Consider the following 26,954-nt stretch of genomic DNA (forward strand, 5'->3'; position numbering starts at 1 on the left):
TTTCCCTGGCCCTGGGCGCGGTGGTGCTTTTTGAGGGAGACGCAACACGAATAAACTCGGAGAGGGTTGCTGGAAAAGTGGGGGAGGGGGGTGTTCTCTGTGGAAAGTGCCGAGGCGGAAGCGCAGGTCGCTTCCTCCCCTGCTCGGCGCTCGCCCAGCAGCGCGGCGTCGGGGACAAAGGCACCGCAGCCGCGGCCGGAGCTGGTGAGTGCTACCTGCCCTCCCCCTCCGCCCGCATCGGGGCCCGCAGCGCGGCGGCTCTGGCAATAGGTGCCCCTCCCCCCACGCGCACCCGGGAGGGAAATCCTCCACGCCCCCCCCCGCCTCAGCAGGTCTGCAGTGTCCGCAGATTCGCCACGGCCCGGCCGCGCCTGTCCCGCCCAGGAGCCGCCAGGCTCCCGCCGCATCCAGCCGCGCCTGGGGGAGACTGGGCGGAGAAGCGGGGTAGCCACAAAGGTGGGGGAAGGGCGACAACTTCGTGTGTGGAAAGTGCCGGGGCCAAAGCGCAGGCGGCTCCGCGCGGCCGGGACAAAGGGGCTGGGAGGGCGCACTGCGCATGCGCGGGACCCGCCCGGGTCTCTGCTTCAGCCGGGCCCAGCTGCAAAGACAGGTCGGAGGGGGGAGGGTCTCTGAGTAGGCCTGGGTCAAGCCGGGAGGAAGTAGCCCAAAATGGGGGGTGGGGGCTGCTCCGCCCCATCCTGGAATGGGCGGTGCCAGGTGATCCTACCCCTCCCCCCACCGCAGTTTGGCTGGAGGGAGTGACCCCCAGCATCTTCTGGGTTCATGTGAGGTGCAGCACCCAGCTGCTGCCCTGGGTTCCCTGCCCTCACACCCCACCTGAGCACGTGGCTGGGAGCTCCCTGCCTGTCCCCTGTCCCACTCTCCAGGGAGCTGGTGTTCCTGGTGGGAATAAAAACCCCTAGTTCAGAAATAACACACCTGGGTGGCCACCTTCTGACTGAGCAACTACAAACGATAACAATAAATCCGAGTACCTGTGCACATCCATTCGATATGCAGGTTCTTTGGCCTTATCGCCCCCAAATCTGACAAGTTTCAGGATCTTCCTGCTGCTGCAGGACAGGACCTTCCTTTACAATAGGATGGGGGTGGCATCAGGGCAGCTATTCCTGTCTAGCCATGGCCTGTCTGCCCCACATCTACTGCTGGGGCTGCCAGCTGTGGTTTCCATGCCTGGGCAGGGCATGCTTGGCCAGGCAGATGGGATGGGACCACAGGTAGGCAGGAAGTGGCAGCCAGGAGCGGCCATGAGCCATGATCTACTCTCCACACATCCCTCTGCCCTGGGCCTTGGCCCTGTGCTGTCACCACCCCATGATCCCCTTCCTACTCCCAGATGCTGCCCGCCACCAGCCCATGACCCCATCCCACCCACCCAGCCAAACCCACCCTCCCGGAAGGGGTCCCAGGTTAGTCTCCGTGGAGGCCCCACCCACTCTGTCCAGTACCTTTGGTGGTGGGTGTGGGGCAGACGGACCAGGGTGCCTGGGCAGCAGAACCAGGTCCAGCAGCAATGGTGACACTAGTGGCAGCAGCCAGAAGGAGCCACCGATGTGGGGTCTGCTAGGAAGTGGAGTCCGGCCACTGCCCCTTCCCCCCCCCCCCTCCCCCCCCCCCCGCCACACCTGGAGGTGGTAAGACCAGCTGCATGTGCTATGGCCTGAGCTGACTTGTGCCTGGTCTGGGTGGTGCCAAGGGACCTGCTGCAGGCCGCATAGAATCCCTTAGCTAGCGGATCTGGCCGACAGGTTGTATTTTGCCCACCCCTGCAGTAGGGATTTTTTTCTGTTTTTGTATGAGAATAGGAATCAGGAATTTCAGCAGTAATAGTTGGTGTTCATGGTTGTATGGGATGGTTTGGATAGGGGTGATCCTGTCTCAGGCAGGGGTTTGGACTAGAATCACTAGATGATCTCTGGAGGCCCCTTCCAGCCCTACTTCTCTGTTACTCTGACAGGGCTAGGCCCAGATTTTGTTGTCCTAAGTCTTCAAGGGGATATTTCCCATGCTGAAAGTTAGTACGATATTGCTGTTAGTTTATAGAGTATTTACATTCTTTGAGCTCATGTTTATTAGTGGTTGCATATGCCAATCTCCCCATGGTTATTTATGGTCTTGTATCTGACACTGTTGGCACTTGCTTTTTCCGTTATACCAAGATTGAAAGACATCATACACACCTGCTTGCTCCTTCACTACCATCAGAACTTTGAAGCCAGCAGTGAAGCCAGATCAGTGAAATCCAACACACAGTATTCTTAATTTTTTGAAACAGTAATACACAAAGACATTTTTTTTTAATTTGAATGAGCTTCAGTTAAAGCATCCTGCTGCCATTTTTAAATGTGTGGAGGCTTAATACATGTGACACTGCAGCGTTTTAACTAAAACAACTCTCTGGGAACCAGTCTCATTAAAATGCCCATCCATGAACACGTGTATAAGCAGCCATGATTTTTAATTGCAGTATATCAGGGTGTCACATTCATCTTGATGTGGGGCTCTCAGGCTAGAACTAGTTGCAGGGGCAGCAGGGCAAGCACCATCAGGGAGCCAGGGGGCTTAATGCAGCTATCACTTGCCCCCTGCTGCTGAAATAAATTTCCACTGGGACTCTATATTCCAGATTTTGATAGTGTCCTTTACTCCCTTTTTCCTAGCCTGTCCAGGAGCCCTGTGGGCCAGATGAGACAGCTCTGCAGGCCATATGTTTGACATGCCATCAGTAGATACCTTATGATGGTATAAGTTTAAAAAATAAAATGAAAATAAAGACTTATGTTTAGTGTTATGGTGTCCTTTTTTTGTCTTTCAGCATAACAATTATAATGCTAGCTGACTGAAAATTTGTCCAGTCCATCAAAATGTCAAGTAAGTTTCTGGATTTTTTATTTATTTATTTAAGGAGAGCTTGATCTAGTAGCCCTTCCTTACACAATTAATTCTGTTGTTGTCACATAATAAATGGCTATGGGATCAGGCTCTTTTTAAAAGGAATAGAAGTCTGTCGCATCATACGCGCATTTAACTTATGCGAATTCAACTATATGTGGGGTGGGAGGGGGGGTGGAGCTTGAGTTTGCACACAGCACTGCTGCTTACCTGGTAGCCCACTATGGCGGTGACAGCCACTGCCTCCAAAACCTCCCGCTGTCGCCATGCAGCCGTGCCCAGAGCTGTGTGGCCGGCCTCCGGGTGGCATCGTGGTGGTGGCCAGGCGGCACGCAGCCATCCCCACCACCACCCTGCGCTGCGCCACTGCCACTGGCCGCACAGCTCTAAGCACGGCTCCGCAGCGGCGGTGGGAGGTTTTGGAGGCAGAGGCAGTCACTGCTGGCACGGTAATTTTGACTATACACGATTTTCGCCTTACGCACTGACTTTAGAACCTAACCTCCATGTAAGATGCAACTCCACTGCACTACCGAGTGCAGTAATTACTGATGAACCATCAGTTAGTTGGCCCTGAATCCTGCTCTGGTTACCACTCTAAATGTCCAGTTGTGATTATAAAATTTATCTTGCTGTTTCCTGAAGCATACATATACATGGAAAAACTACATTTTATTCTGTCTGTTTCCCCCTAAAGAAAATCTAGTTAGCTATCTAGTGGTCATGTATACATGTGAAATTAACACAGCTGAATAAACTCCAGCGCAGTTCATGCTGGAGTTTATTGCTCCCAAGCACAGCATTTACATGTGCGCCCAGGACCATAGTATCTTCAGCTGGAGTGGTGCAGCCCTGGCTGGGAGCCCTAGGAGTCAGCATGCCAGCCCAGGGCTGACTGGGGCATGAGGGTGCTTCAGTGCGGGGGCCTATGTGGCAGGCAGCCTCTCGCACTGAAGCACCCTCATGCCCCAGCCAGGCCTATCATCCTCTACATGTGCATTGCAGTGGGGTAAATAACTCCACTGTAGGATTGTACTTGTGTCTGGAAGAACTATTCTGTGGCAGATTTAATTAGTTTACACCTTCCTAATAACACTGCACATGTAGACAGTGACATTTTATTCTGGAGCTAATTAGTCCATAAATGTCTCATGTAGACGCGCCCAGTTTCTCCTCATTTTCTGTTACTATATTTCTCCTTGCCCTTATTTTAACTGATTGCAGATCAATACGTTTACTATTTCCTAGTATGTCTGAATAAAAGGTTAGTAATGCAGCAGTGGTGATGCTTTCAGTTTTTTCTTATTTTATTGTTGTACCTTGTAAACTATGGGGCAAAGATCTCACCTTTCTCTTTTTTGCTAAATCATTTTTAAATGATTTGCACTCTTTTAAGTGCCATATACACAGCTTAAGTTGTCAAGAAAAAACTTATTTATTTTCTTTTGTCTTTAAAACAGAAAGGCCATCTTATGCCCCACCTCCTACCCCAGCTCCCACAACCGTAAGTATAGTGATTTTTCTCATTAACACAAATGTGGTAACCTGGCTTTAAAGTAATTTATTCACTGGAGGCATCTAGTATTTAAAATACTGTAAGTAAAGATTATTAAAAATGATGCTCATCAATTTAGTTTAAATTAACTTTGATTTTAAAAAAGGGAGGGGACCGGGTAAGATAAAGATCACTCCTTTTTATGGCCAAATCCTGCAAACATTAAACTTAAAACCAATGAGACTGCTTATATGAGTAAAGTTAAGTATATGTGTGAGTTTCTCTGAGCTTTTGCCCTGAAATTATACCCATAGTACATGTTGCTAGGAATATCAGAAATTTATGTGTGTTTAATGTTGATATAGTGGGATATTTATAGTGTTTACAACAATAACATACAGATGAAGTGTCATAGTTCTTTTAAAATTTTCTTGCCTTTGAGAGCTTAACAGCTTCCCAGGTTTTCAAGATGAATGTTTGTATTTCTTTTTAGAGTAGTTTTACAATTGTGCTTAAAGTTTATTTTTAGCATTATGTAGAATTATGCACGTTTTCTTTATATTGTATCAGAATAATGAAACCATGAAGGGATTAGTACTCTGTCCTTAGTATGAATATAGTTCAGTACATAGTACAGAATGATGCCTTTTTAAAAACATTAATTGTAATTTTGGATCATGTGAAGTGGCATATCTGATAAATTAAGGACTTTTGTTTGAAAATACACTAAGATGTTGAGATTTGCATACCTGTAAGATATTCTACAAATAGTTAGTGTTTTCTAATAACATAGTAAATAGTACATCACTCAAGGAGTGCTTGCACTCCTAGTGTAACTTGTATCTGAGGACTGGAAAACATTTTATGTATTTCATTCAAACATCTGACACACTGTGAAAAGGGGTAATTACCCCTGTTGTACAAAAGAATAAATTGAAGCACAAGTGAAATTGCTTGCCTAAGAAAATTTCAAAACCTGTATGCATAGTAGTGGTCTTGGTCTGCAAAATCGAAAAGAAGTAAATCCATGATTTATGATTTTGTTAAATGAAAATTAAAGAGGTTAGAAAATACTTCTGGTGTTACCATAGAGTGTATTCTTTTCTTCAGATAAATTTATTAACTTTGAATTTTATCTTGCAAATATTATCTTGCAACTATTCCATTGTGGAAGTAATTTGAGATCATGTTTTCTTTGAGTTTTGTTTTTGCTCGTATTTAGTTTATATTAATACTGAAGTTAATGGGATAGGTTTCAATCCTGTATCAGATCGGTATAGTCTGCTCCCTGCATCTGTGTGGAGCACCACTGACTTCAGTGGGACACTGCATGGATATAGAATTTGTTAATTTTTTTAATCTACACGTACCGATTTTTTTTTGGTCAAATAAGCAAGTCTTTAGAGTACATGAGATTATGACCTCAGATCCACGAGTAGTGTGTGCACTGTACTACACGCATGTCTTCTCTACTACTCAGTGTACTTAATGTGCAGTTTTTTAGATTGTAACATGGGCTCTGTAAATATAGAATGAAGTGGACCTACATGTTTTCTCACTCCTCCACAATCAGCTCTGATTTTGTAGTATAGAAAGTATCATCAATCAACATCACTTGATTCATTGTATATGAAATAAATTTTCTGTTGTGCTTTTCTTGTATTGAATTTGTGTCTTGTAACAATAAATAGTTAGGTACATGTAGATTACGTTGTGGCCTAACTGTTTTGTGGGAAAGACCTAACTTTACCTACGTGAACATATTCTGTATTTTATAATGGTTTGTACTAAAGTAACAGCTTACTGAAAAATGAATTTACGTTTAGTAGTTACTGTTTGAGTGAATGGCAATTGCTGTCATCCACTGAGAGACTTAGCAGTATAATACTAATGTTTGGAGCTTGTCCGTTAAGGAGTAATTCTACTACTGCGTTTGCATGTCAAAGTGAACTAACTACGCTGTGTCTATATCCTCACAGTGAAGAGTGTACAAGTTAGGTGTACTTTGGTTTAAAAACTGTTTTTGTGCTCCCTTTGATATACAGCCTTTCTATCTTGATTCTTAGGGATGTTGGATTCAATTATGACTTTATAACAAAGGTTGTAAAATATACCACTGCCAAAGCATACTTTGAGACCCCATGTGCTGCTAACCAAGGCCAAAAAACTACCTAGTTTAGACTACATACTGCATGATTGAGGTGTGGAACCACCAAGTACCATGGTAGAGCCTGAAGAAACCTAAAATTCTGTAAAGTGAAAACTGTAGTGGTGCTCTCATCTCCCTGTAGTTAAGACTAGGGTTACTGTTGAACAGTTGGGCTTTTTTGCCCTGAACAAAGACATTGGGCAAAACTGGGGAACATGGAGAAGGGGCAAGACAGAAATTTAATCTGAAAACAGAAAAACATAGGACCATCTGGCTTTTTGGTCACGATGAAAAATGTAAAGAGTACTGTGAATCCCTGAAAAAATGAAATTGACCAGCAATATAGGAAAGACAAAAAATGACCCCCTGAAAATAATTTTCTAGTACAGGTATCAAGATGTATTATTTTGTGTTTTAACATTAATAAAATAATAAATTGATTAGATTAAATGTAATCTGTAGTTTCTAATATGTATATTCTATTGCAATGTTTCTCCAGCCTCCAATTCTGCAGGCTGCCACATAAGAAAAAAATACCATGTGGGATCACCACTCCCAGGCTACTAGTGCCTAGTTCCCCAAACATTTAATTTGGCAGGTCATCAGGAAAGGCTTCCATATACCACTAGGGGTACACAGGCTGCACTTTGATTGCTACTACCATAATATTAGTTGTATTAGTGTAAGGTTTTCTGAAGAGAGGATAGATAGCCTGAGCTTTTGCTGGTGTTTATGGTAAATGATGGTATTGGTGATTTCTGCATAACTTGTATGCAGTGTGCTGCCACGTATGTTAAGTTCTGTTTTCTTTGAGTGCTACGTTCCTTCTATTTTTTGGTTACTTTAAGAAATGCTTGCTAACATTAATAGATGCACAGGATTTGTGCACACTTTCTTGAGAAGATTGCACACCTAATAGTAGTAAACAACAGCAGTTACAGGTTTGTAGTGACACGTTTGGCTAAAAATCCTGTTTCCTTAACAGGTTTCAATTGGAATAGGTTTTACATGTTGAAGGGAAATCAACTGCTACACCTCATTTGCTTTGTTTAAATTCTGGTTGCTTTTGCATGCCATATTGCAGATCATTTTCATTTCTGTGTTTTCCTCGTTTGAGCTCATTTCTCATTCGTGTTTTTGTCTCATTTGTTTCCATCAGCAAATGCCCAGCACACCAGGGTTTGTGGGATACAATCCATACAGCCATCTGGCCTACAACAACTACAGGCTGGGAGGGAACCCGGGCACCAACAGCCGGGTCACGGTAGGAGAATCAACTATTACATCATCCGGCAAACAACAGGAATTGACCAGAAATGGCTTTAGAGTTAGGTTCTTCTGAATCTTGGCTGCTGTCACTTTTTATAAAGACAGAAAATTAATTTTGATTTTTTTTCTAACTCTTCCCCCTTTTCTCCCTCCCCTCCCCCCACCTCCTTTCATTGTGCAATGTTGTACTGAAACATGGACTTCTATTAAATGGAGCAAAAAAATACTTATTATTTCCATCTGAGAAACTTTCAAAAAGAAAGGCTTTCCAAGATTTTAAGCCTCAGTGGTTTCTGCATGTTTAAGAGGTCTTTTCAGTCTGAGTGTGAATCATATGCTCATTTTGGAGGGAGGAAATTACAAATTTTATTGAGGCTGTTGGCACAAAAATGAGGACAAAGTAAGTTCCAATGCAGAAATTTTAACAGATGGTTACATGATACTGTTTAGCAGTGCAAGGGACCCAATTCCATTCTCTAAGTCTGTATAGTTAGTTTTGCAGTGATTACTCCAACCAAAGGAGTGATGTTGATTGGATCTGAAGGGAGCCTGCTTTCTCTCCACTTTGGTTACCTGTTAAATAGTTGCCACATAACCCTTCAGGAAATGTTTGGCATGAAGTGGAGGAAATGTAGTGATGTGGGAAGAATCCTCTGAGCTAAAAGAAAGATACAGAACACCTTGCACATTCACACAAGACAAAAACTAGACTCTCACTAGTCTGCAATCTTTGCAATTCAAATGGCCTTATTAATTTTTATACTTTTAACTTTTTTTGCCCACTGATGTAAAAATAAATACTGTGCAATTTCTAGCCACTTTAGAATGCAGTATTAATAAGATTTTGTCAACTTTATAAATGTTGCCATTTAATATAATAGCCTCTTCATCCCTCTGTAATGAAACCCTTTCTTTAAATTAAAAATCAACTGATAAAATGCTTAAATAAGAAACTTCTTCCCCCATAGTGAAGATACGAGCCGGAGCTTAAGTGAACATAGGGTCTGAATTCATTTTTCTTATTGAATACACGAATAAGGTTTTGTCTGAGAACTTTCATTGTTTCTGTATGTCATAAGCATAAACAGCTTTCTCTGCCATGCATATATCAATATATGTATGGAATCTTGTTAATTTAAAAGCATTAAACAATTTCAGTTAATGTTTTTCAAATCCATCTGTGTGTGTATATATGTATACATTTAGTAATGCGTACAGCTCATATACATTTTTATATTTATATGGAAGTATGTATGCATTGTTTCATAGAAATTCATAAATGTAATGAAACAAAAATGTCCAGATAAAAATTTTGGAAGTAAAACACTGGATGTTGTTCTGTTTGGCCTGTTCTAAGTGCTAGTCTCACCCTTTGGCTAAGATCAAGTGTAACCATAACTTGTAATCCTGGAAACTCTTAATATAAGTACACTTCAGTTTACACATGAGAATAGTCCCATTTCATTTAATGGAACTACTTGCATGTGTAAGAGTTTGTAGGATTGAGGCCTTCAGAATCTACCAGTTACCAATAATATGATACCAGCAGAACTTTCTAGAAGGTGCAAACCCTGTCTTGTTATAAGGGCACTATTTCTAAATGAGATGCTTTGTAGACTGGGGGAGAAGAACAAGTGAATGCTGCAGTTTTCAGTCAATAACACTGATTGTTTAGTGTCTTTTTTTTGAGTGCAGGCAACATGCTTGGCGTTGTACAAACCTAAAAGAAGACAAGGTCTCAAGGAGCTCACAGTCTTAATTTGGACAAGGACAGTACAGTTTGGATACACACAATGCACAGGTTGAGGGATCAGTTTCCTAGTAGGGATGTTTTCCTAATTAATTTTGGATTAGCTCCAAATTACACTTTTCCATGAAAATGTTTATGGTATTTGTAAAGGGATTTGAGAACGAAAGAATATCCCGATAACGTACTGTTTCACACTTTCTCCTTATCTTTTTTCCTACAGTAACTTCTTTAATGCTACATTTGTCAAAACAGGTACAATAACAGTCACTCATCAAAACGAAGAAAGCAACCTAATGGGTCTAGTGCTTCCAATTAAATTTTTAGGTACTGCTTTAAGGTTTTTAAGACGATTGTCCCCTACTGGATTTTTACACTGGAACTTTTTACAAATTGATGCTTAAAGACGCATTTAGAGGGCAGGGGGAAACATGGCCAGATATTGAGAGAGCCAGTTATGGTACCTGTTGGGTTTTTTTTTGAGATATATATATCCACATAATGAGCATGTTCCCACATTGCTATGTATTGAAGTTACCCAATGGTCACATTAACAAATGGATTTATCCGGTTCTTTTATAGGCTTCTTCTGGTATTACAATTCCAAAACCCCCAAAGCCACCAGATAAGCCTCTGATGCCCTACATGAGGTATAGCAGAAAGGTGGGTACACAATGTTTGGCTTTAGGTTGAATAAGTACTATTTAAAAGTTAGTCTTTGTGTGTGCTAACAGTTGATTGCTGTTGTCATAGTTCTATCTTCTAAACATTGTCTTCTAACGCCTGCAGAACTTATTCTTAAGGGGAGTTTTAAAACACAGTTGGCCTGTCCCTCAGACTAATGGCAAGACTGGTCTGTGTATATGGTTGCCACCTTCTGGGGAAATAATGTTCTTTTAAAGTGTCATAATTCATTATCACTGTCCCTGCTGACAAGGATTCACCCTGCCGCATGCAGCAGTTCCTGTGACTAACTGGCAGAATATTTCTTGATGCAGAAAGTACTCCTTGTGGTATAGTGGGCTTGGTACAATGCTGTAGCTGGACATGAAGAGTAGCAATGAGTGGACTTTGTATCTCTCCTCCTCCGACCTAGCCTCTGGCACCATTTGTTTCATTGTTCTATGAACTGACAGGAAGTGGGAGATTGTCTTGCAGAGAGTCTGGAATCTGATTGGGCATGGGGAGGGCGTGTGATCCAGTCTCGGAGTGGGTGAGCCAGAAGGAAATTCTTCGACTTCTGGTAAAGTACCTTTACCAGCAAGCCTGCCTTAAGGCAAAAACAGCAAAAAATCAAATGAAGTGGCATTCTTAATCACTCCTGGCAAGAAATAACACTATAAAGTTAAAAACTTCTTGTTGGAATCAGAACTTGTTGGAACTCAAATTGATCAGCAAGACTGAAAAGATTTGGAATATTTGCTGAATACACTAAGGTCCAAATTCTGATCTGAACAGTTCATTGCCTTTTGTCATATATCTGAACACAAATACTGCTGGACGTGTTTATGCAGTAGCATATTTAATTTTTTTTCCAGAGATGCAGTGATGTGCATTTAAGAAGAGAAATAACAGGGTTAAAAGCAAGATTCTGATGAAACCGAAGCCATTATGAATAAATCAGGCAGTTGCCTTTTTCAGTACTTGACTTCACTACTGTCTTCCTGCCCCAGAAAATAATCAACCGAGTTTAGTGAGACTCGTTCTTAATGTAGCCTTGTTTTGTAGTGCTGTTTCCTGAAAGAACGCTAAGATGACAATATAAAATGTTTAATATGGAAGTCTTTAGATATCAGTAGTAAAGCTCCAGCTGTTTCTGTTAAGGTCTGGGACCAAGTGAAGGCGTCCAACCCTGATTTGAAGTTATGGGAAATTGGCAAGATTATTGGAGGGATGTGGCGAGACCTCACTGATGAAGAGAAGCAAGAGTATTTGAATGAATATGAAGCAGAAAAGGTAAATGGAAGAAATCTGGGATGTTAATTACCGGTGATTCTTCTAGGAACTGGTCTGAGAAGAAAATTCATCTTTCCTGTATCATGGTGTGTATGTGCCACTCATGAAACCATATGTATATACCTCAAATGGAAATATATCCTCATCCACCTCTTAGATTTTTACTAATTGGGCATCAACAGTGACTGGCCAGATGTAGACCCAATTCAAAATGAAATGTGTATATTTGAGTGGGAATCTTAACTAATTAATGAATGGATTTGACTGTACAACATCAGTGTTGAAAAAGAATATCTTAACACCCAAATCCTCTTTCAAAACTGGTGCTCTGTAAGTACTGCTGTTCAGTCACTTAGGAGTTGGCTTTCATGGTATAGCTTTGCATAATTTGATACTGACAATCTCATTTTTGATGGGAAAATAAAGTATCATTAGTTTTTTGTTACCTATCATCATAGCAGGTAAGTTTTTAAGAGTTTATTCTGTTGTTTAAAAGAAAGTCCAGGATTTCTACTTAATTTTTATCTTAATATAAAGGACTAATTCAACACTTAGATTGTAAGCTCTTTGGGGCAGGGACCATCTTTTTGTTCTGTTTGTACAGCACCTAGTGCAATGGGATCCTTGTCATCTGACATGAATAAAAATGATAAGGACACCTCTGGGTATATAAAGAGCTTCATATATCATTATAGAGTAACTCAAATCATCTTTTGAAATCAAAATAGACATGTTTCAAAAGTAAGAGTTAAAAGAAATGAGCTGAAAGGGAAAGTAAATTAACAAATGTGTAGGAAGTAACACAGTCTTGCTACAAGAAGCGAAAGAATGATATGGCTGCAACATTATGGATCGCTCCAAGTTGGGTAAGGGTTGAAGAACTCAACAAAAAAACTCCATTGCCACTTTAAAAAAAAAAAGTCAGAAGTGACTAAAATGATGATTGTTTCTATAGTAAAAAGCAAGTGATGAGAAGCATTGGAGCCAGAAAGGTGAGGAGATGAGGATCAAGGCAAACACAGAATTTCTTGTCACATAGAGAAATTGAAAGTGATTGAATCAGAAATGTAGGTTGACTGTAGATAATTATAGAAAAAAAGGTCGTAGTGATTAAACATTACATTTTTATTGTATCAGTAAGGATTCAAGTGAAGATAGCATGAGTTGACCCAGAAGTAACCTCTTCCTGGAACTTGTTTAGGAGCTCCCCAGTTGGTCACATTAGAGCATCATAAAACAAGAGTGATGTGAAGAATTTGTGCACATATCTGAAAGAGAAATGGAAAGTGGAAGGAAAGACCAAGTCATTTATACCAAATAGTCCTTTTGCTTATAAACATGGGCCAAATATTGCAAAGTAGGATTGTTGAGACACAGTGTTTCTTAAGTACAATAAAATAATATCTGTCAAATTTCAGATAGAATACAATGAATCTATGAAGGCTTACCATAACTCACCTGCTTACCTTGCCTACATCAATGCAAAAAGTCGTGCTGAGGCTGCATTAGAGGAAGAAAGCCGACAAAGGCAGTCACGTATGGAGAAAGGTGAACCTTACATGAGCATACAGCCAGCAGAAGATCCAGATGGTAAGCAGGAAGATTTGTATACACCTTCAGTGAGGCATATTCTCCTCCTAATGGCATACAATCTAAAATAGGATTGTCAAACTTATGGCCTGTGGAGTTGTACTGTGTGGCCTTCAGAGCTTGTAAAGGGGCCAGGCATCCAGGGATGGTGAAAGCAGGGACCGAGCCCTCTGCCAAATGGGTCAAGCCCGTTTGGCAATATACAGTGGCAGAAGGATGAGTAATAGCTTTATTAACCCCATGAAGCTGTTGCCTGTCCTGCCACCATCTCCAGATCTAGCCCACAAGTGTCATGGTTCAGATCTAAAGATCTGGCCTGAGGGACAGAGTAAATTTTCACAGCCCTGTCTAGAGCAAGGGTCAGGTAGCTATTTTATTCTCTTAATAAGAAAACATTTCACCAATATTCTCCTGGCCTGTAATGAGAAATACTCATTTACTGTTTCAAATTTAGCAACTGGGTGTTGCTTTTTTAATCTGTGAAGTACTTCATAAGATTTCTTGATTCCTATTTGAAAGGAATTTTGTCAGTTAATAATGGTTACATATAATTCTGATGGGATCTATTGGGAATTCCATCATAGTAGGCTTGCACTTCATTCTCAGAAAAAAACAACCTGCTTCTCTCAATCTAACTGGTTTTTAAAGATAAGTAGCACTTGCTGTTGACAAGTTAATGAGAAAAGTGTTGAATTTTGTTGACTAAGAGGGGAAATATTCCTATAGCTTCTGCACTCCACCCACTGGAAAAAGTCATAAAGATAATCAACGTGTATTTTAAAGGCTTAAGATGACCAAATAAAGTACTTGCTTGTTGAAACCTGAGGGTGAAAATGTGGCCAGATGATTACACCCATTTTTGTTCAAGTACATCCTTGCGATAATTCCCATGTCAGGTAGCACTTCTCACTGTGTGAGGTCCAGGCTATGTTAAACTTGTGGGAATGGAGCAAATTTAGTAATTTACATTTCAGAAGCTGATGCTCTACCTGGCTACCCCGAGCCAGATTCAACCCAGGCATAACCAGCTGCCAAAACCATTTCAGTGATTTGTACCTGTTATGTCAGGTTTGAAATGGGCTACCAGTATTCTGGATGAATGCATATAAATAAGAAGTGGGATTTGAAATTCCACATTGAATTAATGTATTGCCATTTTGCAAGCCTTGGTTATTGGTTGTGGGTTTTGGTTTGTTTGTTTGTTTGGGGGGGGTCCATTTGCAGTTCCGAATGCTTTAGCCTGGGACACAAAGACAATAGTATCCAGGGGCTGGAAACAAGCCACGTTGCTTCAAGCTATAAAAAAGCCTTATATTACGTGGATAATTAACCATTGCATTTTACTTAGAGATGTCATTCTGTAATTTGAAATCTTTAAAGCAAGATCAGATGTCTTTATGTTGTAGCTCAAAAATGAGATATGAGCTATCAGTGAACTGCTGGTTGAAATTCCATGGTACAATATATGCAGGACTATATTGAACTATAATGATCATTTTTGGCCTTAAAATCTAAAAAATAAGTCAGCACGTTTCTTGCTACTTTACAGATGTGTTTCCGTTTTCAGTTCATTTAATAGTTCATACTTTGAAATGTGAAATGGAATATTTTTTTCCTGAATAAACCATTTCTTGACTAGTCTCAGTCAAAATTGGACTTTTCAAAACATTTCCTTACATCATGCACAACTTATCCCCTGAAAGGCCTTTTGCCTCCAGTTTTGTGAACGGGGGAGAAGCAAACTCAGTCTTGACTCCATAATTATATAAAGTATGTGAAGTTAAACATACACCTTCAAGGTTTGTCTAAGCAGAGATATTTAGGAAGATTAATTCAAATTAAGTAAAGGTACATATTGAAGGTATAATAGTAACAATTCTATGGACAGTCTTAAACTATGTTAAGGCCACTAGTATTTTTTCTCTTTGTCTGCACAGAGGTTTTAACAAACCCTTTTGACTAACCTAATTATGGGGAGGAATGAGGGGAAAGGATGTCAGTGAAACACAGGGAAGAGGGAGAGTAGAAAATGAATGTTAGGTGGACCATTACCCTTTGACATGTTTTGAACCCTGGGATACTAATATGTTGGGAGCTATTGAAAGGGAAAAGTGGTTTCATAATTCTGGAGAGTTTCTTCTTCTGGTACAGATTGTCAAATTTTATTCTAATTATAAAATGGAGTATCTAGTATATTCCATTAATACCTAGTTAATACAGCAATTTTGCAGGTAGTTAAATAATACCATCCTTTAAATAACATTGTCTCTCTAAACTTAACACTTTACATTTTAATCAGGAAAATTATTTCTTTGGTCTATCATACGTACCTTCTTTGGGCTGTTCCTCTTCTAAAAATGTGTCAGAAAAGTTTGTCTTAGACTTAAGACCAAGCCTTTATCTGATATATTCTCCTTTCTGAAGCAGCATGTAAGAAACCAGCAATTGATATTTATCTCTCATCTGGTATACATTTTTTATTAATTACCAGTGGGGTACTGTTACTGATGAATTGTCCATTTGTGTGAAGACAAGGTTCCTTGGGTGAATTTTATATCTTTTATTAGACCAACCCAAATGGTTGGAGAATAGTTATTAAGCAAGCTTTCGGGTTCAAAAACCCTTTGTCAGGCTAAGGAAGTTTCAGCAGTTGGTGTGTGCTCTTCCTGGATGGAATGAAAAGTAGAGAAGCCAGGGGCTGGGCTGGGGAGTCAGTTGCCAGGCAGATTATAATGTATAAAAAATCCAATGTCTTTGTTTAGTCCAGACAAGGTTCCTTGGGTGAATGCACTTAAGAGAGTAGTTTTATTAATTTAGAATCTGTCCCTTCCATTGACTTCAGAGAGAATACAGGTACTCAGCTCTTCTAAAAATAAAATACTTCAGGCTTTAGGTACAAACTTGATTTTCATGGAAATCTTGTTTTTAAACTTCTTTGGATATAAACTCAACACTACGTTTATATCTGATTATAGTGAAAGCTTTGTTATCCGGCATGAGTGGGGTAAGGAGGGTGCCAGTTATCTAAAAATTCTGGTTATCTAAAAATTCTAGTTACCAGCAGCAGCCCGCCCTGTCCTGCACAGATCCAGGGGCACACCCCCCCCCCCCCTGCCTCCTGGGACATGTGCAGTGGCTGTGCAGAAAGAGAAAGCAGAAAGAACCCCCTGCATATCTGGAAGAGTATGGGCAGGAAATTCCGGTTAATAGAATATACCAGTTAGTAAAATGCCAGTTAACACAGCTTTTACTGTATTTTACTTCGAATTAATTCTTAGGTCATAAACTTATTGATGGCACGTTAGCAATTGTTTTGGTCCTGATTGAATTGAAGGTCGGTGATGTATATTAAGGGTGCAGTTTAATGAGATTTTTTTCATTCTATGTTGTACTTGGATCTTCTGATTTGTCAAATTCAGCATTTTCATTTCAGATTATGATGATGGATTTTCTATGAAACACACAGCAACAGCTCGTTTCCAGAGAAACCACCGTCTAATCAGCGAAATACTGAGTGAAAGTGTAGTGCCCGATGTTCGCTCTGTTGTCACTACAGCTAGAATGCAAGTTCTCAAACGTCAAGTGCAGTCTTTAATGGTTCATCAGGTAAGGAAGAGTTATGTGAAAATGATTAAATATAATGGGTTTAGGCTGTACTCCAAGTCTCAAATCATCTGATCATCTACATGAATATACTTGTTGGTTGTCAGTCCTCTGAATGTTCGTGTGTCTAACCTCTTGCTGGCTTTTGGGAGAGGCAAAGGGTGAGGTCTAATCTTCTATTATTCTAATGCTTCATGTAAAATTGTGACATAATACCAATTAAAGACAAAATGTTGTAATTGAGCTGTAGATTAACTTCTTAAATATCACGGCACTTCCAGTTACAGTCTTCTGTTAGTTTTGTTTCCCTTGAGCAGTCTGTTAAAGAAGCACTTTGGTGTGTGTGTGTGTGTTTGTGTGTATTAACTAACTAAAAAAACAAAGGCAGGAAGAGAGACATGCAGCTTGTACGTAGATAAAAGACATAACATTGGGAGAGATTTGCCAAGGACAAGAATGCAGAGGAAATAATTTCTTCCTTCTTTTAGAGTAGAATATAAACGTATGGCACATGCCACTTCAGTGAAGACTGCAAAGCTTTTCAGGTCAGGTGTTTGTTGTCTTTTGCATCTGTAAAAAAAAAAAAAGTGCCTTATATTTACAACAATGTAGAAACCCATGTATTTCTAATTTTTGGTTCTTTTTTTAATTCACATTTCCAGTTTAACCACTAAGCTTCCAATAAGAAAATTCAGATTTAGCATAAGGATGTTCATGTGCATATATGTGTCTATATTAAAAACAGTGGTCTAAACTATTTGTTTGCTTCTAGGCATTTTTGTCTAGTATTGAATACTAAGTTTTATAACCTAGTTACTTTTATTTCCAGAGGAAACTGGAAGCTGAGCTCCTGCAAATAGAAGAGCGTCACCAGGAAAAAAAAAGGAAGTTCTTGGAAAGCACAGAATCATTTAACAATGAGCTGAAAAGGGTACAACTCTGTAAAATATTGTTTTAAAAGTCCACACATTACACGAGTCTAAAGGAATCTTCTTTGCAACTTCTGTGCAGTTCTGTTATATAGTATATTTTTTTGCATATATCCCACACTTTCCCCCCGAACCAGCTAGGTAAAATTGAGGTATGCATTATATGTGAGGAACAGGGATCTCCATGGGTGTGGCAATTTGGTGAAGGGGGGCATGGGAGCAGGCAGAGCAGCGGCAGCATTAATTGCCGTGGCTCATAATTAATGCTGCTACCTTCCCCTCTCCAAGCCCCAAATTAATAGACCTGTGGGTAGCCACCCTCCATTCTTCCCCTTCTCCTCCCCAACCCTGTCCTTGATCATGATGGCATGTGGGGTTGGTGTACTACTGGACTTGACACATCAGGTCAGACCCAGCACATGATCCTGGACCTGGCATGCCAGGTCTGACCCCACATGCTGGCTTCAGAGGTATGTGCTGGGTTTGACCCCATGTGCTGCTTTCAGGGCTGCACACCAAGCCTGGGGACTGTATGCTGGCTCTGGAGCCACATGGTTTGACCTGGAGGTGGCACATGGTCCTAAACTTAGTGCATAGTCCTGGAGGCAGCATATGGGGTTACACCGAGCCTGTGGCTCCAGAGCCAGTGCAGGGTCCCAAACTCAGCACGCTGCCCTGGGCCTGGTGTACCAGTTTGGTCCATGGACCCAACGGGTACACGGCTTGCAGCAAGCTTGGCTCCCTAGCTGCTGTCACTCCTTTACCTTGACCAAAGATTTTTTTTCTTCTGGCTCCCCTTCAAAATCAAGGTGCATGCTATAGACAGGGGCATGCTGTATGTGAATACATGCAGTATACCACGCTTCTGTTCTGCAGTGTGTTTCAGTGCACTAATGCTAATGAAAGCAGAGAATACAAACAGTCTTGGTCAGAGGACTTCTCAGCATGCACATGATTCCATGTTCCTGCCATGACCCAGTAGGGTTGTCAGCCAAATTAAGTTCAAGTAGCCTTCAGTCTACTCTAACATGTTTGAAGAGGCCAGTACTGTGGTCTTGGGATCGAGGAGGAGTAAAGGTGGGTTGAAGCCACCTCTTGGAGTGTGTGCTTCAACCTGCAACATGTAGCCATTGAATGTAGCCAAGGATCAAAGGTAATGCTGGATTTTCTGTTGTTTTTGCTGTGTACAGCTCTGTGAGAAATCTGATGTTACAGAACTGCTAGCTGCATTTTCTATTCTTGCCCAAACCATGGTACAAATAGTATGATGTGTGCAGAACTACTGAGCTGTAGATGAGGATTTCCTGGTAGTGTTTTATTTTTCAAATATCTTTTAGTAGGCAAGATATTTCTGATTCCAATGTGCTAAGCAATGAGAGCGACATGCAGGATTGGTAAAAAGATTTTTTGCTCTTTTGATTGTTAGTTATGCAGTTTGAAGGTGGAAGTGGACATGGAAAAAATTGCAGCTGAAATTGCCCAGGCTGAAGAGCAGGCCCGCAAGAGGCAGGAAGAGAGGGAAAAAGAAGCGGCTGAGCAAGCAGAGCGCAGTCAAAATAATGTAGCTGCTGAGGAAGAGCAGGCAGCTAACAAGATGGAGGAAAAGAAAGAAGAAGAGAGCACTCCCATGGAGACAGGTAACTGCATGGGAAGATGACCTCTCAAATCTTTACATATCAATTAGGGATGTGAATGGTTAAACAAAGTGAATGGTTTAACTGATAAACCCAGTGATAACCAGTTACAGCTTACCAATTATAATTTAGTGGAGGGTGCAGTCTGGCATGGAAGTGAAGGAAGGGAAGCCCTGCAGTGTTCCAGCAGGAAACAAGATGGTAGAGGAGGCAGAGGAGAGGAGCAAGAAGGAGAAGAGGGGGACTAGTACTAGGCCTGTGCAAAGCAGCTGGTATTCACTTCGGATTCAGATTTGGCCGATTCAGGAGACAGTGATTTGATTCGGTGGTTCGAATCACTGTCCTAAATCAATTCGGCCAAATCTGAATCAGAGATATAGCCACCGCTGAATTGGCCGAATCTCCAAATCAAACAGGCCCCATCCCCCACCAACTCTCCCAGCCCTGTCAGTGGCTGCCCTGCCCAGCCCCAACATCCTGGCTCTTTAAAAAGAAAAAGCCCCACACTCACCAGATGCTGGCAGATGAGGGGCAATCCCCACTGCCTCGCACTGCATCGGGGGGCTCTGCCACCAGTCCCCAGAAGTCCTGTTGGCTGCTGCAGCAGCTGGTGATTGTGGGGCTTTTTTTTTTTTTTTTTTTTAAGGGCCAGGAGGCTGTGGCTGAGTAGAGCAGCTAGCAATGGGACTGGGAGAACAAGTGGGGGATGGGGGCTCATGGCAGAGCCCCCCACACAAGGCAGTTGGGGTAAGCAAGGATCTTCCCCTTCCCCCCACCCCTCCCGCCAGGCTGGCAGGAGTCAGTGAGTGCGGTGCTTTTTTTTTTTTTTTTTTTTTTTTTAAAGCTGGGGCCAGAGGGGACAGCCATTGACAGGGATGGGAGAGTGGGTGGGGGTTGGGGGGTGCTCAGTGGGGCTGGGGGAGCAGGTAGGGGATGGGGCCTGGCAAGGGTCCTCCCATGGTCCCTTCCCCCATCCTCCAGCCCCTCCCCCCCTCCCTTGCCTGCATGGAGCCTGGGTCCAGCTCCCTGCAGTGGCAAGTGGAGACTGCCGGAATCTCCAAATCTTTTTTGAATCGAATTGATTCGGAGGCTTCAAATCAGTTCGGACCTTTTTATCGGTCTCCCGATTCGATTCAGAGATTTGGCCACCAAATCGGGCCAAATCTCTGAATCAAATCAGAACCCAAAGCTTCATACAGCCCTAACTAGTACCAGTGCAGCCACTTTCAGCCTCCGTGCCTCTTGCCATGAGTATCCTGGGTTCCAGGCAGGCCCATTCTGCCCACCATGGGTGCAGAGCCTCCTCCACACTGTGGTGGGGCAGGGAAGGTGTTAGCCTGGAGCTGAGCCTCAGTTCCCATCCCTGTGCCTGGCCAGATGCAGTGCCTTCTGTTGCAGCTCCTGCTGCAGCTGCTGGCAGTACCCGCATATGCCCCCCTCAACTGGACCTATGGCAGCTGCAGAGCCTTGCAGAGGTGAGATGGAGGTAAGGGAGCACACAGTAGCTCCCTGGGCCTGCAGCTTAGCCCTATGGTGCACCCCACCCACCCAGCACATCATGAGAGCTGCTGAGTCCCCACCATATCTCTGGGGCTGGAAGCACCCTATATGGGCCAGGCTGGGAGATGCCATACCGATTAATCATTTAACTGTTTTAATTACAGCAGGTTAAACGGATATTTTCTAAATCCATATTTACATCCCTAATATCAATACAGCAGGCAGGATTGAGGAGGGGAAGGTTCTCCTTTAAATGCTTTCAGATTTTAAAGGGAGGAGACTGTTATTAAAACCAGAACACTGTGTAAGGGTGTCTGGCACACCCAGAAAAAGCCTTATCTTGTAAATCTTCCTATATGTAGCCTTAGACTGTAGTCATCAAAATGAATTGAACAAGATGGAGAACTCTTATTATGCATGGGAAAGAGTTTGGAGGGAGCCCTCAAATGGCTTTTAGCATATGTGGATAGTTGCTTTCCCTCCATGTGCCAAGCTACTTCAACCTTTGCACAGCACACCAATGCTGAACTGGCTTGCCACACAGAAAGCAATAATTCTGGCAGAAAAAATCTAAATTACTTTTTAAGTGTAATGGCAGCCATGTCTCAAGGACATGTGAGAGTGGTTAGCAGGTAATGCAGTGGCAAGCTGAAGTTCTAGTGCTTTTAGTTTTACTCCTTTCTTGTGGCCACCATTCTGAGATCTAGAAGCTATAAACAACTTCTAGGAAGCAGCACGAAAGGTGCTTTTATAAAAAAAAATGTTAAGTTCCTTCACAGATGTTACACTTAAGACATGATTAACCATTTAATCATGTCTTTAGAAGTAACCTGGTGACACGTCCATGCAGTTAATGGCATGAACAGAATAAGCTCAAAGCTAATACACAAAATATGTGTGATGATAGCTTTGTGGCTGGTTCCCATCATGCCTTAAATTGAATGTGTGAAAAATGACTGGCAGCCCCAGCTGTAGGAGCACACCAGAACAAAGGGCTCCAGTGGGCTCCCACAGCTTGAGAGTACTGATGCTACTTGCTGGCGCAGGGAGAGCCTGGGGTCATGATCCTAGGTTCTGCCTGCACTGGCAGTAGGGCATGATTAGGATCTGATCCCCAATCTCATAATCGTGCCTCCTGCCACGAACATCTGGCATGGCAAGATTGTGGATCAGGTCCAATCACATCTCTAACTGAATGTCTTGTCAGCAGTCTTATACGAGTTAGTGAGGTTTTCCAGAGCAGTGCCTGTAAATAGTAAGCAACCAAGAGAAGTACTTGCTATAAAACAATATTAAAATTATTCTTGCAGCTATTTGGACTACCTCATGGCTTTCCATCTTCTAAATATATTTGGGAAGTCCTAATAATTGAAATGAAAGTGTTTTCATAAAGGAAATGGCAACTGTCATGTTTGAACAGAAGAATGGGACAGGAAGCGAGGGGTTTAAATTGCAACAAGGGATAGTTAGGTTATTTATTAGGAAAAACTTCAAGATTTCTTATGTATTGGTACAGGTTACCTAGGGATGTGGAATCCCCTACTATTGGAGGTATTTAAGCACAGGTTTAGACAAACACCTGGCTAGGCTAGTTAGATATGGATGGACAGGTGGGTGGACTAGATGACCCCTTCCAGTCCCATTTTCCATTTATTCTATGTATAGTAATATAAATGACACTGAAAAATGTCCTATTGCAGAAGAGCCTCATCCAGAAGAAAATACAGAAAATCAGCAAAATGGTGAAGAAGGAACATCCACCCCAGACGATAAGGAGAGTGGCCAGGAAGGAGTGGACAGCACCGCAGAGGAAGGAACAAGTGATAGCAACACAGGTTCAGAAAGCAATAGTGCAACTGTTGAGGAGCCTCCTGCAGACCCAACCCCTGAGGATAGTGAGAAGAAAGAATAAATATTGACTCATTCCATGTGTCTCTTTTTAATGAAGTACTGTTTTGATTTTAAAAATGTGTTGTGCGGCTTTTGTATCTTCCTGTCCATATCAGTTGTCACCAAAAGATATTGTGTATTAACCACTGGGCTGTCATTTCATGTCAGATACCAGCATGGCAACCTAAAGGGGCCTTCAGGGATGAGGGATGTCTTAAAAACAAACTAAAAAAGAAAACACGGAATTTGTTTTTAACTGCTGCTCTATAATATGTACAGTATTATTATTTTATTTCCTCCCCAAAAGAAGCATTCCTCCCTCCTCCCCCATTTACATAAACATCAGATTATTACTCCCACTTTTTTCTAATTCAGATTCGTTAGATGACACAGTTGGAAAGCTCTCTCTCTCTCTCTCTCTCTCAGTATCAACTCCTACTTAGTAAGAGACCAATTAAGCTGCGGTTTAAGTTTGAACTTTGTATGAGGGTCACAAAGCCTCTGTTTGGTTGACTTAGTCTCAGGCATTTTCCCCCAAACCTATCATCATGACCGTTAAAGGGAATGTTAAATGTAGACTGAGGAAATTCATATTCCAGCCTTGGGTGCTAGTAAGTAACACTGAATTGGCTTTTTTGTTTGCAGTGTTTGCACTCCTTTTTGTACAAAAAGCTCAGGTTAAGACTAGAATTTTCAGATGCCTCAGTGCAGTTTGCATTGGCGTTGACCAAGGAAGGTTTTCTACTCAGTAGGTTCCAGGCCATAGTCAAGAAATCAGACCTCGCATTGCATAAGTCTCTCCATAGGTTCCTTCCCTTCCCCTGAGATAAAGTATCTTAGACAAGTATCTGGTTAAAATAATGATTTGTAGTTCAGGTAATTCTGTTACAGTGCTACCTATGTGCAAGGAAAAAACATAAAATACTAAAAACTAGCACTAGGGCATACATTCCTACGGTTCTTAAGCCTCCTTTCCTTTTACGAACTGAAACATCTTGCTCTTCAGCTGTTGCTTACTGAAATTTGGCTTTAAAAGGTTATGAGGAGTCTTTCTCGATTGGGCTGTAGGATTTGGTGTTAAATCTTTTAAGTACGGTCTTTGCTTCCCCTCATACTATAACAGTATCCCTTTTCACAAGGTGGGAGTGGGAGGAAGGTGGATTGCTCTCTAATCCACATCACTTCTGGACGTGGATTTCCAAAGGATTAGAAACTCAGTCTCCTAGAAATTACTTGGATATATTATGTTGAAGGCCCATTTCTTGTCCTCATCAGTCTTCATTTTTCATCGTTTTACCCCTGTGCTCACTAAAAATGTCTCCTTTAGGACAACTTTATTGAAAAACGGGGCAAAATGCAAAACAAAGGAATATTTAGATGCTACATACTTGCTCAGGCTGTGTTGTGAATGCAGCACAAACAGTTCATAGCAAATAGCAGTTTTGCTTGCCTTGAGCTTTCAAATCTAGCAGCTGTATGAAAATATTGAAAATCTGTGTTGTGGCCCAGTTCAAACAGACATCCCCTCCAAAAAGCTGCTTGGTAATTTTTGATAAATAAGGTAGACAAGATGTTTTATAACTGTTTCCAACTACAAGAGAACACAAGATGCATTCGCTTCATGTAAACTCAAATATGTTTTAAGGAATAGTGGTGTATCTGATAGGATGTTGCTTTTTTAAACCTGTTCTTTTTTTAAATGGTTTACACACAATAAAAAATAACGTGGGGTTTTTTTTTAAATTACAGTGGTTTGTACTACCTATGCGCAAAGACATTAATTATGTTTGATATAAACAACTTCCACCAGCCTCTTTCCTTTTTAAATGAGGTGAACTAAAATTTTAAGCTCACTATATGAAAGCCTCACTACTGTAACATTAAAAGCAAAAAGCTTTGATGCAAAAAGTATTTGTATATTTTGTATTTTCTAACTACTCTGGGCCTAGGCTATGACACACATCTACAATAATCTTAATGGCAGCTTGGAATTTAAATCCACTAAATTTGAAGGAATTTGTAGTGACATTAAAAAAGGAGCAGCTGATTTGCTCTTTCATTTTCCTTAACCCCAATTTGAAATAATTTAAATGCAGTGGGGTACAAAATCAAAAGCAGTAATAAATTTTGTTTGAGTATTTTAACATCCCAGGCCAAGTTCTAATATATGAATCAGTATTCTGCAGACTCCTCGGATTCATGAACACTCAGAGCCAAATTTGGTTTTAACGCTTGCAAATTGTCACTAATTCATGTACTGTAATGCTTCCTTCTGCACTGTGCCCTGTGCCTTCCTCATGTGCTAACCATTCCACAGAGTTGTTGTCTCATCTTGCTGTATGTGCTCCACTTAGAATGACATCTACATGCATGCACACAGTTCAGTATACCTACTGCAATTCAGTATGTATGATATTATTTCTTAACCTCTTGACAGTTGGTGCTGAGTAGAGGTTTTTGCTGCACTGCCTGCAGTAGTTCTTAAAACCTGTGGGTTCTCGTGTGAAACAGCAGCAGAATTTAGCTTCTAGAGAACTATAATCCTCACTATACAAATTACAGTACCCACCCTTAATACATATGTTTCACCTAGTTTTGGTATGCAGGAGTTTTATCTTGTTTACCCTTTGGGCAAATCAGGTTGATACAACACACATCTGTGTGTTCAGGTAGTGGCAGATACTTTTATATAACCAAACCAATCAAAAGTAAACATTCCCAGCACAGTTATAAATCACTTATTACAGATACTCTTATCTGCCTATTTAATAAAGCAGATAACCTGCACAAAATGCAAATGAAAACATAACTGGTGGGTCTGTTTTGGTGTTACTCTTGTATAATGGCAAATTGCTTAAATGGGATGATTTTATTTTCTACTTTGCAAAAGGAAAATCTATAGCACCTTTTTTGGAGTGAAAGGTGTTGCTTATGAGACAAAGTGGGGAAACAACAAATCTTTTTCAAGTGAGGAAAGTAGGAACCCTGGGTGTACCTACATTTTTTCAAAAGTCTCACTTAATATTTGATATTCACTTTTTGGGGGGGAGGGGAAGGGTTGCTTGTTTAAAAAAAACTTAAAAGCAACTGTCAAAGAAAGAAAGAATCTAAATATAGCGTATCACTCAAAAGTGGTCTAGAAGGCCTAAAAGTGTTCTTGCTGTTAGGCTTAACCAAAATATTTCAGAAGTTTCCAACTGTTAGCTGCAAAAGTTTGTTCCAAGAAACGCCTCTATTAAGGTTAAAAAAAGGATTGAATTTTTCTTGCAGCACGCTTAAAAATTGCAAATGTCATGACTAACTGTACATGCCCCAGAAACCCAATCATGCATGTATTTAGAAGTCCCTCTAACAATTTTTCCTGTCATTACTAAGAAAATTTACCAGCCCTAAAAATAACCGGGTATGATTTAACTATGAAAATCAAGATACTCAAGCAAGCTTCACTCTACATCTTTTCTTGATGGTTTAGGTGGATCGGAGACCCTTATTAAGTAAATAGTAAGTTAGCCTGTGAAACTTGTAGCAGATTAATTACTATTTTGCCAGTGCCTACGATGTAATATTTTCTGAAAATTATATACTCCGGTAAAACTTGAAATGCAAATCTCTATAGTTTTTAACTACCGAACCTCCCACCTCTCCAGGTGCCAAAGTTGCTACATTCTATAAACCTTGTGCAGTTACATAAATACTTTATTTGGATCACAGAGTTATGGATGTCATAAATTCCTGTCAAATAGTCCTCTTTGTTTTGGGCTTTTGGTATAGAGACACTTAAATCAAAATACTCTGACAAAAGCCATATTAAGCTGTAACTTGCTCCACCTATTCCAGCAATAAAGTCAGCCTTTCTGCAAATTACATAGGTTTCTTTTATTTGAGCCTGTTCAGTTGCTCAAGGATATACATCTTGCATGCATAGACAATTCTGTTATTCTCTGTCAAGATAAATATGGATTACTAGCAAAAAGTGTCAAGTTATGGAAAATTCCCCTTGTTAAAACCAAAATATTTGAACTATTGGAAGATAGCAGAAAGGCAGGGATACTGTCCTTGTATAATTCATATTCAGAAACTAATCAGAACTTCATCTTTTAAATAGCTTGGTTAATTTGAAGAGAGACCTGGAGCATACTAAGCCTCCTATTTTTGTTTTGCTTGGAAAACCCAAATTGGCATTACACATTCTTTGGAAGTGTTGCTATATGATGGACAGAGTTTCTAGTCCACAAACAGAATTTCAGTCCTTTGATTGGATGAAGAGGTCCCTTTTAAG

At 41.1% G+C, this 26,954-nt stretch overlaps 1 protein-coding gene and 2 long non-coding RNA genes across 6 annotated transcripts in view; 1 reads left to right on the top strand and 2 right to left on the bottom strand.

Annotated features, from left to right (window-relative positions):
- Nucleotides 1-113: 113 nt before the first annotated feature.
- On the top strand, nucleotides 114-24,418 carry SMARCE1 (SWI/SNF related, matrix associated, actin dependent regulator of chromatin, subfamily e, member 1). Of its 4 annotated transcripts, none has more exons than XM_006265322.4 (11): nucleotides 114-204; nucleotides 2,837-2,892; nucleotides 4,374-4,417; nucleotides 7,717-7,884; nucleotides 10,156-10,236; nucleotides 11,398-11,529; nucleotides 12,948-13,119; nucleotides 16,553-16,725; nucleotides 17,552-17,653; nucleotides 19,078-19,288; nucleotides 22,486-24,418. In XM_006265322.4, the coding sequence occupies exons 2-11, from the start codon at nucleotides 2,886-2,888 to the stop codon at nucleotides 22,695-22,697; spliced, it is 1,302 nt and encodes a 433-aa protein (XP_006265384.1). In that variant the 5' UTR covers nucleotides 114-204; nucleotides 2,837-2,885; the 3' UTR covers nucleotides 22,698-24,418. The 4 variants fall into 4 exon arrangements, with proteins under 4 accessions (XP_006265384.1, XP_006265386.1, XP_006265385.1 ...); XM_006265324.4 differs by having other exon boundaries at nucleotides 7,717-7,821; XM_006265323.4 differs by lacking the exon at nucleotides 114-204 and adding an exon at nucleotides 587-610.
- Nucleotides 12,634-16,556, bottom strand: LOC109280505 (uncharacterized). The gene is made up of 2 exons (XR_002086850.2): nucleotides 15,450-16,556; nucleotides 12,634-12,797 (listed from the first exon to the last, which is right to left on the bottom strand). It is a non-coding gene; the product is annotated as an uncharacterized LOC109280505 (long non-coding RNA).
- LOC132250334 (uncharacterized) overlaps nucleotides 16,698-26,954 on the bottom strand; it is a 45,950-nt gene continuing 35,693 nt past the window's right edge. Inside the window, exon 3 of the long non-coding RNA XR_009462006.1 lies at nucleotides 16,698-17,292. This is a non-coding gene — a long non-coding RNA (uncharacterized LOC132250334). The remainder of the gene's footprint in view (nucleotides 17,293-26,954) is intronic.

The sequence above is a fragment of the Alligator mississippiensis genome, chromosome 4 (genome assembly GCF_030867095.1).
Source record: "Alligator mississippiensis isolate rAllMis1 chromosome 4, rAllMis1, whole genome shotgun sequence".
In the NCBI taxonomy this organism is placed as follows: Eukaryota; Metazoa; Chordata; order Crocodylia; family Alligatoridae; genus Alligator; species Alligator mississippiensis.